Below are 12,353 nucleotides of genomic sequence, written 5' to 3'. Positions count from 1 at the left end.
TATGGGCTGCAATGCACAATGCGGACATTGGCCCCCACCAACATATTGGCTCACACTCCTGAGAAAAAATACTGACCGAATACTGATAGTGGGTCTGTGGCCTTACCCTTAGTATTCACCAGTGGATGGATAATAACTAATTTCTGAATAATAAAATGTATGGTCATCAATCCAATATAATGAAAAGCAAAGTTCAGTTTAATGTGTGATAGTTCAAGAACCTTTTAAGCATATGCTCTAGAAGTAAAAAGAAATACATGGTCATATGTTTTTCCTGTTTTCTATGCTGGGCTGGAGAATTGTTCATTTCAGCAGCTACTTAACTTCACAAAAAGTTTCAGTCAACACTGAAGCACAGCTTTTGTTAGCTTGCTGATTTATCGACTATTACTGCCCATTCCAGTCTATTCTAGAATACAGCTTTTGTCTGTAAGAAATATGTATTAAAGTGAATTTGTCACTGGGTTTTTTCTACTCCATCCGAGAGCAGCACAATATAGGGGCAGAGACTTTGATTTCAGCGATGTGTTACTTATTTTACCGGGTGCTGTAGTTTTAATTACATTTTTTTACCTGCTGCAGATCTAGCATTTCTCTGAATGCTGAGCTCTATATAACCCCGCCCACATCACTGATTGGCAGCTGTGTACACTGTGCCTAAGCAAAGCTACCAATCGGTAGTGGGGGCGGGATTGGACTCTCTGGCAGCAGAGCAAGTAGTCCTCTAGTGATAAATCTCCTGATAAAACAGTGATTTTATAAAAACTACACAGAGCAGCCCAGTAAGTGGCACATCACAGGAATCAGGGTCTCAGCCCCTATATTATGCTGCTCTCAGATTAGGTAGCAAAAACCTGCTGACAGATTCCCTCTAAAAAAATGCTGAAAGATGGAAAGTCTTATACAAATATGTTGATGCTTTAGTTCTCTCCAGTATGATTGGATCATTTGGTTCTGGCGTAATATCCTCAATCCTGAATTACTAAGTCCACTTTCGTGTACTGTGAGAAGTTGAGTGCATGAGCCCTGTCTGCATGGCTCTTATGAATATTGGGACCAGTGCCTCCATACTGAAAGCCTAGCTTTAAGCCATAGACGGCCCAGTGTTTATACTGTGTATACAATGCACAGCTGTGAATGGATTTAACATATACTGGAACAGAAAACAGATGTTAGATATGGCGTTTGCTACAGATGTATACTTTCTCTGATATTTAGCTTATTTGAGCGGAGTGAGGGAAGCCATCTTCTGGAGAGTGTATATTAGGATTGCTATTGATGGGGCAGTTAAATCAACTGTCAGTGCAATGACCAACTATTCATGTATGGAATATAAATGACTCATTGCTACTTCTCAACCACTTCTTCCTACATTTCTAATGTTTTCAAAATGCAGGCGAAGATGTCTTCCTGAAAAAGTTATACAAAGCGCAAGAGTCCAACTCTATCAATTGCGAATACTCCTCGTTCCTAAACCGATGCTTCATCTGCCGCGTCCGATGCCTGTTGGACAGCACTTCTGGATTTCTGGTGAGCCGGGGTTCTGGTCCTCTCTGAAAATGAATGATTCACTTCCCATGTAGTACTGTAATATTGGGGGTGTATAGGCTGACTTGACAAGCACTATTTATAAAACTGTACCTATATAGTATATTCTATAGAAATATTGATAAAAGCTTGAACTGACCTCCTATCCTCTCTGCAGATGTGAACTTAAACACAGAACAAATATTAGTAATACTCAGTGTACGAGACGTGATCTGTGTTCATACTCCTTGAACTTTTGCTATGGAAACCTTAAGTACACAAGTTTGACTATAGGCAGGAATCAGTAACTCTATTCATCCCCCTGACGGTTCACACCTTGCATGGGTTCAGCCACACAAAGACGTCTCCCTAATATTGTTATCCCTTTTACATTTCACAAATGCAGGCGTACAATACATCAACTACTGTATGATAATCCCCTTAATGCCTCATTTACCAAGGAAGGATCATACTGTCATGCATGATGAAGTTTATATGTCCTTGAACCTATCATTAAAAGCTTCTACAGTGTTACTAACACATAACTTATATAATAATAAGTCATCCTTAATTGAAATCTGCATAGTTAGAATTAAAGGGAAAGTATATTTACCATTGGTCTATCTAAATGACAATTTGTCACAGTGGCCTACAAGGTTGAATTTTATTGTGTGATCGTTATAGACAACTATTAGACTCTACTGTTTGATTTTTTCCTACTTAATCTGAGAGCAGGATAATATAAAGGCAGATGCCCTGATTCCAGCAATGTGTCACTTACTGGGCTGCTTATTATAGTTTTTATAAAAATTACTGTTTTATCAGCAGGACATTATCACTGCTGCAATTCCACGCCCCTTCCACTGATTGGCAGCTTTCTGCCTATGCACAGTGTACACAGAAAGCTGCCAATCAGTGGCGGGGTTATACAGAGCTCAGCATTCAGAGAACTGGTAGATGTGTAGCTGATAAAACAGTTTTTAATCAAAACTACAACAAGCAGCCCAGTAAGTGACACATCACTGGAATCAATGTCTCTGCCCCTACACCACGCTGCTCTCTAGGGTAGCAAAAAAATGATTCTCTATTAAATTAAAAGTTACCTTGATCCAAAATGTTATATTTAGATCATCTAAACATTGATTTTCTTGTATGAACATTTTATTTTTTTAATCAGAAATCCTTGAGCAAAGAATATGCAATAGTAATTGGGCAGGACAGAGAATAGCAGCAGGTCGCTCGCTCTGCAGTGTTTAGGTGATCACTGTATGTGACATTAAGATCTAGATGTATGGCTGAGAATTAGATTTACCATTAATTTTCTGTTGTAGTCAAGGTGTGACTTTCATACTAATGTTACATGTACTCAGTGCTGCAATTCTCCACAGCAATGTATTACACTGAGGTTAACAGCATTTAGATCTCTCAAGAAATCAGATTTACAAGGTGAATGACATTAGTTGCCTATATTAGTACTGGTGAAGAATGACCCCATTTCCTGCAGCTAATGATAGAGGAGGTGAAGCCTTATCGCTAACAAAGCCTGAAAACTGATGTGACTGCAGGTGGCCCCCCAACCCCACTCCCCCAATGTCACAGTGGAAGCTTGGATATGGAAAGTTAGTTATTTGATGGAACCTTCCTGTGTGTCCATGCCATCATCGCCAATAATTGTATTTCCCTGAATCCTTGGCCCTGCTAATGAAAACCCCCTTAGCTCCGTCCTTCCTCTGACTCCATTCCAAGCGACAATCAGCAATCAAATATAGCGATAGCATGTGGGCTGTAGTGGTGCCCAGCAAACATCAAAGATACTAATAGGAAAAACCCCATGAACAGTAGTAAAGCTGAGGCACTCACCCATCTGTAGATGCCTGTACTGCCAAACATCATCAATCCACACCCCAAGAGAAATGATGTTTGGAAATATCAAGAAGATTGCTGACTGCTGCTGCCTATTCTTTTTTTGGCAAAAAAATATTTATATGTCTATATCTTGCAGAGCCACTATTATGCCCCTGTATCTTTGTGGCTATCACAGGATGTGAAAAAAGATATTGGTTGCCTTACTCAGGTTCACTGTGAATCCAATCAGATAAATCCAATATAAATCAGGTTATCATTCATAAGACGATTCAAATGTAGTTCATGCACTTATGGGCTTTGGATCTGTAACCCAAAGTATTTTTAGGTAACCATAAATTATTTTAATATTTTTAAGGTACACAAAAAATAATATTTTCTTTTTTTCTAGTAGGTCTCCTTTAAGTGGATGACAAAAGTTCACATTAACGATGTTGTCCAATTTAGGTAACTCCCAGTTAATAACAGGGGTTAACCTCATTCGGGGCCCTTTTTAATTGGCAAGAATAGAAATCAGATACAGCGTATCTCTCACTCAAGGATCTGTCATGTCCTGCATTACGCAGACAAGCCATTGATATGAATGGCCCCTGTGCCATGCTTTATGTACCCTGTGGTGGTGGTGAGATACTGTGTGATCAGCTTATTATCAGCGACATTACTAAACAGAGAGCCCCTTTAAATGCTATAAGCATATCGGGCAACAAAGACGTTATTGCTGTGAAGCATCTAAAATAAAGTAATGGAGCACTTTTGGAGAAAGTTTTATTGAAAGATATCCTGCTATAGACAGCTGCTAGGCAGACCTGCTGCAGACAATCCCTGTGTGCTGTCTGCTTCTGAAGTCGTGTCGTGCTGCTTTCTATCTAGCAAAAAGATGCAGGATGGGGAGTGAAGTGAACACTTATTTTGGATGAACATATATAAGTTCCCTGTAGGGTAACTGTACTTTCAAGTAACTTTTGACAATAGGCTGTCCTGTGTGTATACATTAGGAATCATTTCTAACCATTACATGTCTTGTATCCAACATTATCATCAATTTTTCCCTCTGTGGTATCTTAATTTGCAATTGACTCAGAGCTGGTGAGAGGACACTAGCTGCTACGATCTCTCCCATACACAGTACAGGACACAGGGAAGGATTCCTGGTAGAGATAAGTGAACCCGAACTTAAAAGTTTGGGGTTCGTAGGACAGTTAATGTACGGTGCTAAACACCAAACACAGACTTCTCCTGGGGGAAAGAGAGAGAAATAGAGAGACAAAGAGTGGGAGAGGGAGCGAGAGAGAGAGAAAGAGAGGGAGCGAGAGAGAGAAAGAAAGAGAGAGGTGTAACCTGACACCTCACTGTGCTGGCAGTCCATCTTGTCTTAATCAAGAAGGAGTTGAGATGTTTGTCTTTTTTTCAGAGTGGATGGTGACTTCAGGAAACAGGAATAGGGGAAGAAGTGGCTCATAAGAGGAGAAAGAAGCAGATTTCTCTGTTGATATGTATTGCAAAGTTTCCAATATTCACATGTACTATTGATTTATGTGGTTTGTTGAAAGTACAGTTCCCATTTATGAAGAACTATAGCCACAATTCCAGGCATTAACCCACTAAAAGTACCAGATCACATTTTTCCTGAGCCCTGTATCAAAAGTACATGTTTAATTATGTGAATTGGTATATTCTGTTTTAGAAGAAAGCAAGAGTAAAATACCAGAATTGTTCATTGTAATGCTAAACTTGCAAACCTTGTTTACTTTCCACGTATCTTTGTAAGAAACAAAAAAAACATACTTTCCATCTGAGTAATAACAACTTGCTCAGTTCTGGCATGGATCTTACTCCACAATAAACAAGCATTTCATGTGGTTTTGCAAAGCAAATGTTGTGCCTCTACGTAACATTTATGGTATAAAGCCAGCCAGGCACAATCACAGGTCAATGATGGAGAGGGTGAATGTGCCACTGCCAGGATCCATTAGCCACCACCATTTGCTGATAAGCAGCTGGTAAATAGTTTATAGAAAGTATCAGAAGCAGATCAGAACAATGCAAACTTATATTCAGGCAAAAAGGAAACATTCTGCATAAATTCTCCAATCTATCAGGTTCCTGTGCATGTGGGTGAAGTTCCTTTCTCCGTGCTTACACTTCGTGCTACTTTTTGCTAATTCCACAATAATCACATCATCGATACACATAAAACTAAACAGCTGTCCTCAGCTGTATTTAATATGCTAATTTTGCTGCAGAGATGTCTACCTATTAAAGGGAACCTGTCATGTAGGGACGTAACTATAATAGGTCCAGGTGTTACAATGACACCAAAGTCCTGCTGCCTATGGAGCCCAAAAAGTCCCTTTGGCCCATATGAACAGACCATTACTATTAAAGATCTGTGATACATTACATTTTGAACCATTTAAATTCCAATATGATCGCTTTATTTACTTTCTAAATACCATTAATGGGAATGTAAACTATGCTACAGCTCAACTGAGAGGTGAATTATGCAATACCCCCATCTACTGGTCAAGTAAGGTAAAAGATGGTAAAGGGGTGCATGTGCATATGGGAATTGTTATAATGTGCATTTAGGGGGGTGATATATTTCTGTAAGTATATATTTCTAATAGCGTATACACAACTGAATACATGTAAGACAACAATGCTAAAGAGACGGTAGTATGCGTAGAGCAGAAAATGAGGTTTTGATTAAGTTCCACATCCTTTTGTTAATAACCTCTTCCCTGGTAATATCTTTTATGTGGTGCAGACAATGCAGTTTGAAGGTAAGCTGAAGTTCCTCTCTGGACAGAAGAAGAAGGCATCTCCAGGAACAAGTGCTCCACCACAGATGGCATTGTTCTGCATAGTCGTGCCGCTTCTGCTTCCCCCTATCACCGAGATGAAAATGAAGAGCGTGCTTATGAGGACACAGAAAAAACCTGGTGCGCCTTCCAACACCGAAAACACGTAAATCACATTTTATATCCAATATAATAATCATTAATAAAGTATTTTTCTCTATCATTTTTAAATGGAACCTGTCATGTCCCCAAATGTTATTAACCTGCAGATATATGGTTAATCTACAGGTTAATAGCATTACAAAATCCTGTTCGGCTGCCAGCACTGTGAGTGGCGGCTGTGAGCACAGAGGTGCCGCAGAGTGAGCTGTCAATCAAAGTGCTGGAGCGTGCGTAGAGCCGCTGCTCACTGTGACTGTAGCCGCTCCGTGCACGCCTCAACGACTGAAAGCTGCCAGCTCCCGAGAAGAATAAAGTTCATTTTCCCAGAGTAGCTGCGCTTTCAGTAAGGCACATCCACAGCATTGAAACGCTATTACCCTGCACATTCATCCTATATCTGCAGGTTTGGTGGCATGACAGGTTCCCTTTAATAAGCTGTCTGCCAGGAAACAGAATACATGGCCGTATAATACAAGTTCATGCATACCTTCATGGCCCCAAAGCAATGTTCCAGCACAGAGGAAATGCATTTACAAAATGGTCGTGTTACACCCCTGCTCCGGGGTCTGGACTCTGCTCCTTACACCCCTGTCCACTGAGGTTTTTTGGGCTCCATGCAAAGCCCAATGTGGAGCACAAGAATGTTCAGCAGACAGGGGTGTAAGGGGCACAGTCCAGACCCCAGAACAGGTGTGTAACAGTATGCAAATGAACCTGGAAGTGCATTGGGGAGGAGTGAGGCACAGCTAGCGGTCTGAGCAACCCAGTATTCCCCGTCTAGCACCGCCCTCCTCTGTTGCATTTACAGCTTTGGGCTGTTGATACATTATAGGTATTGCCTGTAAAATTCTCTGTTTTGGTTGTATCTGGGCTGGCATGTTCAGTACATGATGCCTTTTCCCACAGATGGAAAAGTATGCTGAGCCATGAATGGAGCATGGGCGAGATTTCACAGGCAATACCCATAGAGAGGGCCATCCAACAGAGATGATTAATACTGCAGTGCGTCATGGCCCCCGATAAACTTCCAGGCTCATGTGCATAAACTCTCTAAACAGAAAGTTTGGGGCCAGTCAGGAATGCATGAACTGGTATCACTATGACCTAAATGGCCTTGTATTCGGTTTCAACAACCTGAAAAGTTCTCTTTAAGTCTTGCTCATGAATGAAAGGAATATTCCACATTTAGCAAATAAAGCTTATTCATCGTATAATTAAAATTATGCAATTTTCCAACTTTTCTTACATTTTTAAAGATCTATCTGCTTGTTTTTAATGAAGGAGACCTTACCTACAGGAGGAGAGCTAACCAGGTCCTGTTCATATAGATTGAGGGTTCATTACAAGAGAAAGGTCTTACTGGTCCATCGCTGAGAGTATTACATGACCATGACAAATTTTTACCACTAAAAGTAAATAATTGTTCTGATTCAGTGACTACAAGGAGAGACTTTAAAACCTGAAGCTATTGATTGAACTGATGCAATTAAACAATTTTACATGCACTAATTAAGCTTTATTTGCTGAAATCTTGAAGATCTGCTAACAAGCTAAATGTGTATTTCCTGGGAAAGAATAAGATCTACTTTGCATTATCATCTTATAGTTATAACAAAGTGAACTCCTGAAAATACAAATAATGTATTATATCACAAGATACTTATTTGGGCAATAACAGGCTAGTTGTGCTAGTAAAGGCCATGTTCTCTTCTACCTCCGCTTACATCGCCTCCTCCCACAGTAGGATGTAATAGATAACGGCACGGTCAGATCACGGTACTTGTAGTCTGCTACTATGGAGGAGCATAGATCTGCATAGGAACGGAATACACATACTCTATTTACTTCAGTTGTAACCGAGGATATTTCTTTTGACCAATGTTCAAGAATGATGATATAATTTTGGTCATAAAAGAAAAAAACCAAGGTCATCATATGGTCATAAAATCTTGAAGACAGGGTTAAAAGAAAATGAAATGATATAATATAGTAATAGCTATCATGTGTAAATGTATGTATATATATATATATATATATATATATATATATATATAGTCTGCGTATATGTGCATACACTGTGTGCCTAATTATTAGGAGTGATCACAGAACCATCAGAAGTTTTATTGCAAATAGTCAACAGGGTTGCCAAAAACATATCGAGAAAAAAAGTTGTACATTAACGGCCAAAGTTTTGAGAAGAGTCAAACGTGAAGCGGCCAGGAAGCCATTATTCTCCAGTGCTGTCATATTCCAGAACTGAAAGCTCCCTGGAGGGCCCAGAAGTACAAGGTGTTCAGTGTCCAAAGACATGGCCAAGGTAAGGAGGCTGACCCAGACTACCACTGAACACAGAAGTTGAAACATCAAGACTAGGCCAAGAAATGGGTATCCAAGCAGTGGTGTACTCGATGCAATGGAGCATTGTCCTGCATAGGAATCATGGTTTTCTTGAAAGATTACTTTTTCCCGTATTACAGCTTGAAGAAAGTGTCTTCTAAAAACTGGCAGTAGGTTTGGAAGTTAATTTTGCATCCATCGTCAACCTGAAACGTTCCAACTAGCTCATCTTAGATTATACCAGTCCTTAGCAGTATCCCACCTCCAGCTTTCTGATTGCAGTGAGATCTCTGGCATGGTGCAACTCATCAGACACTCCAGAATCATGAAGAGGCGTGAACCTCTTCATGACTCAGGAGCGTCTGACCCAGCACGTCTCCTCATGAACAACTCCGGTCTTGTTGAATTGGGACCCTTATACTTCTGGGTCCTCCAGGGAGGCTGCAGCTCTGGAATAGGACAGCACTGGAGGATAATGGCTTCCTGGTCGCTTCACATTTGTCTTTTCTCAGTCTTATGCAGTTACCATGAGTCTTTTTTTCTCAACTCGTTTTCTTGCTACCCTGTTGACTCTTTGCAATAAAGCTTTTGATGGTTCTGTGATCACACCCTAATATCTTAACAATTTCAAGAGCATTGCATCTGACGCGCCCCTGGGCCTGTGTCGCGCTGCGTTGCGCACGCGGGAGCTTACCCGGAGCCGGATCTCTTGAGGGTTGTAGTCTCGTGGCGGTGACCCGGTCCGTGCCCAGGGAGTCAAACTGAGCGGCGATGTAACAGCGGTAGATGTAGGACGACTACGCCACCCGTTGAATGCAGCTATGGAGCTGCCGCTGCAGGACAGTCCGCTGAGGCCGGTGGATGGATGGTGCAGCGTAGATGGTATAACCCCCAACGGGAGGGGTATGGCCTCAGGGCAGCAGATGTGGATGATGGGGGTAGCAGGAACCACTCAGAGACGGTGCGGTGTAATTCAGGGTCTTTACTGGTAACAACGATAGACCCTCCCGGAGTACTTGCTAGTGAACGGGGCCTGGTCAGTCCTTGAGCAGATGGGATCTCCCCTGGCCAGGCGGAGTTGTAGGCCTCCCAAACTGACTGTACTCTTCTGGCTACCTTGCTAGAAGCGGATATAAGTAGCCCACGTCCCTGAGTGTACCGTGTGGTGCTCACCCGTATGGCCGGTGACTCGGGGCCTTCTAATGGCTTCCGCTCCACGATGGCGGTGCTGGTCCCACGCGTGTGACCGTGCCTTCGGGTTTCTGGGCCTGAGGACCTGAAATCCCCTGCCGGTCGGCTTCTGCTGCTGGGTAAGAGTTAGTCCTCACAGCCTCGGACGCCGGGTCCGGTAAGAAAGCTTCTCAGTCAGGGCGAGCTCTGCAGCTGCCAGCCCCTGACTCGTAGTAGTATTGCTTCTGCTGTTTCTTGTCTCTACTCTCCTTGACTGACTAACCCTGCCTCAGCCCAGGGTTTATCCAGGGGAAGTTCTTCCCCTCCCAAGACTGGGCAGGAGGTGTGGCATGCACAGGATCCCTGACCAAAGGACCTCCCACCTGCTCTCAGACATAACATTACATTACTGTGGAAAACCAGACCCCTGGGGTGCCACATTCCCCCCTAGTGAAATTTAGTACTCCGGGACTAAACATATTTTAGAAAAAACATAACAAGATATAACAACAATAATAGTACAATAAGAAGAAACACATAAAGGTGGTCACGGCATGTCCGTAACCGGGTGTAGTCTTTGAAGAAAAGCAAGGTGTCCATTTCACCAAAACAGGGAGACGTAACCAGGTAGGGGTTTGTCCTGCCCCGAGTCCTTAACAGTCTTTAGTCCGTCCTGGGTTACGCTCCAACTATGTACAAAGGATTCCCGGTAAATCCACCAAGGACTCCTACAAATAACTAGAAACACAAAATTATACACAAGCAACAATACACAGGTAAACATAAATAAAACAATTTATACACTTCAAATCCTCCAACGTGCGGGTAACTGGCCTCTAGTGGCCCTAGTGGACCTACGGAGCTGACTGTCTAGCCCTGAACTACAGGGTGTAGGAGCTGTCAAGGGTAAACTGGGCAGCTGTCTACCGGCTCTTTGGCTCACTAGGGATATGGCAGGCTCACTGCAAGCAGAGGGTTGATCCTCCTGGTCTGCGGGTGTGGGGTCTTCTGCCTCCTGGACCGGCTGTTCTTCCAGCTCTACCTGTTGCTCCGTAGGTGCTTGGGATGCTGGTTGGAGGAAGGTGAGTACGGGTACCACAACTGCACCATTGACTTGAGTCCAAGACCGAGGGAAGTCCCCGAGCACAGTACTAACCATATCTTCCCTTTCCTCTACGGGTCGATGGTCTTCTTGTTCCTCTTCAGGGTTCCTCAGTTGTTCGGGACACTTCTTCAGGTGGTCCCGGGATACAATGGCTGTAGTTTCCCCTCCGTCTTTACTGATGGTACAAACCTTCGGGTTCTCGTGGCTTGAGGGCAGTACGGTGTACGGGTCCTTCTCCCACTGGTCGTCCAACTTGTGGAGCCGTCTCTTCCTCTTCAAGACCTGCTCTCCGGGTACCAGGGGAACAGCGGGAGCATACTGGTTGTAAGTTTTCTCTTGTCTTTCCCTAGCCTGACAGAGACTTCGCTCCACGCTCTCCTGTACTCTCCGGTACTGCTGCTGCCTCTCTGTGTCCCAGTCTGCTTCTGGTGAAGTGTCCTCGGGTGTCAGGACTCCCATTTCCAGGTCAACAGGTAACTTACCAGGTCTTGCCCTCATTAGGTAAGCCGGGGTACAGTTGGTGGAACCTACCGGGATGTGGTTGTATAGGTCCACCAGATCGGGCAGCTTCTCAGGCCACAGACTGCGTTCTTCCAGGGGCAATGTTTTCAGAAGATCCATTACCACCTGGTTCATTTTCTCACAAAGTCCATTAGTTTGCGGATGATAGGGTGTCGTCCTTATCTTCCGGCAGCCATACAGAGTGCAGAATTCTTGGAAGACCTCCGCTTCAAAGGCAGGTCCCTGGTCTGTCAACACTTGGTCCGGGTACCCGTGTGGACGGCAGAAATGCTGCTGGAAGGCTCTCGCTGCTGTTCGAGCTGTTAAGTCCTTGACGGGGACGACAACCAAGAACCGGGAGTAGTGATCCACGATGGTTAGTGCGTAGACGTAGCCACTTCTGCTTGGGGTCAGTTTTACATGATCCAAGGCTACCAGTTCCAACGGCTGCCGGGTGACGATGGACTGCAGGGGAGTCTTCTGGCTGGCACGATCCTTCCTTCTTAGGTTGCACGGGCCACAGTCTCTGCACCACTTCTCAATGGTTCCCCTCATGCCTACCCAGTGGAATCGCTCGCGCAGCAGGAACTCCAGCTTCTTCCACCCGAAGTGTCCAGCTCCGTCGTGGTATGCCTCCATCACTACGGCTGCGTCTCTTCGTGGCACCACTACTTGCCAGAGTAATTCATGTGTCCGGGAGTTAACCATTCTGCGGCACAACTTCCCTTTGTAAAGGAACAGTCGACTCTTCTCTGCCCATAGTTGTTTGGCTTCCTCCGGAGCGTCTGGTTCAAGGCGAGCCTCCGGCCGAGTCAGCATCTCCTTCACCAGTCGGACGGCAGGGTCGCTGTCTTGCGTTTCCGCCCAGTTGTAGTGGGGTAAGGGGT

General features: G+C 43.7%; 1 protein-coding gene across 1 annotated transcript in view; it reads left to right on the top strand.

Annotated features, from left to right (window-relative positions):
- The window catches only part of AHRR (aryl hydrocarbon receptor repressor), a 457,961-nt gene that overhangs the window by 396,156 nt on the left and 49,452 nt on the right, over positions 1-12,353 (top strand). The window contains exons 7-8 of the mRNA XM_073678511.1: positions 1,397-1,530; positions 6,158-6,357. Of these exons, the coding sequence (XP_073534612.1) occupies positions 1,397-1,530; positions 6,158-6,357 (334 nt within the window). The remainder of the gene's footprint in view (positions 1-1,396; positions 1,531-6,157; positions 6,358-12,353) is intronic.

The sequence above is a fragment of the Phyllobates terribilis genome, unplaced genomic scaffold, assembly GCF_046119375.1.
Source record: "Phyllobates terribilis strain yellow unplaced genomic scaffold, ASM4611937v1 Scaffold_4__5_contigs__length_816908805, whole genome shotgun sequence".
In the NCBI taxonomy this organism is placed as follows: domain Eukaryota; kingdom Metazoa; phylum Chordata; class Amphibia; order Anura; family Dendrobatidae; genus Phyllobates; species Phyllobates terribilis.
Note: the sequence above shows the minus strand (reverse complement) of the source record. Positions and strands in the feature narration are given on the sequence as shown.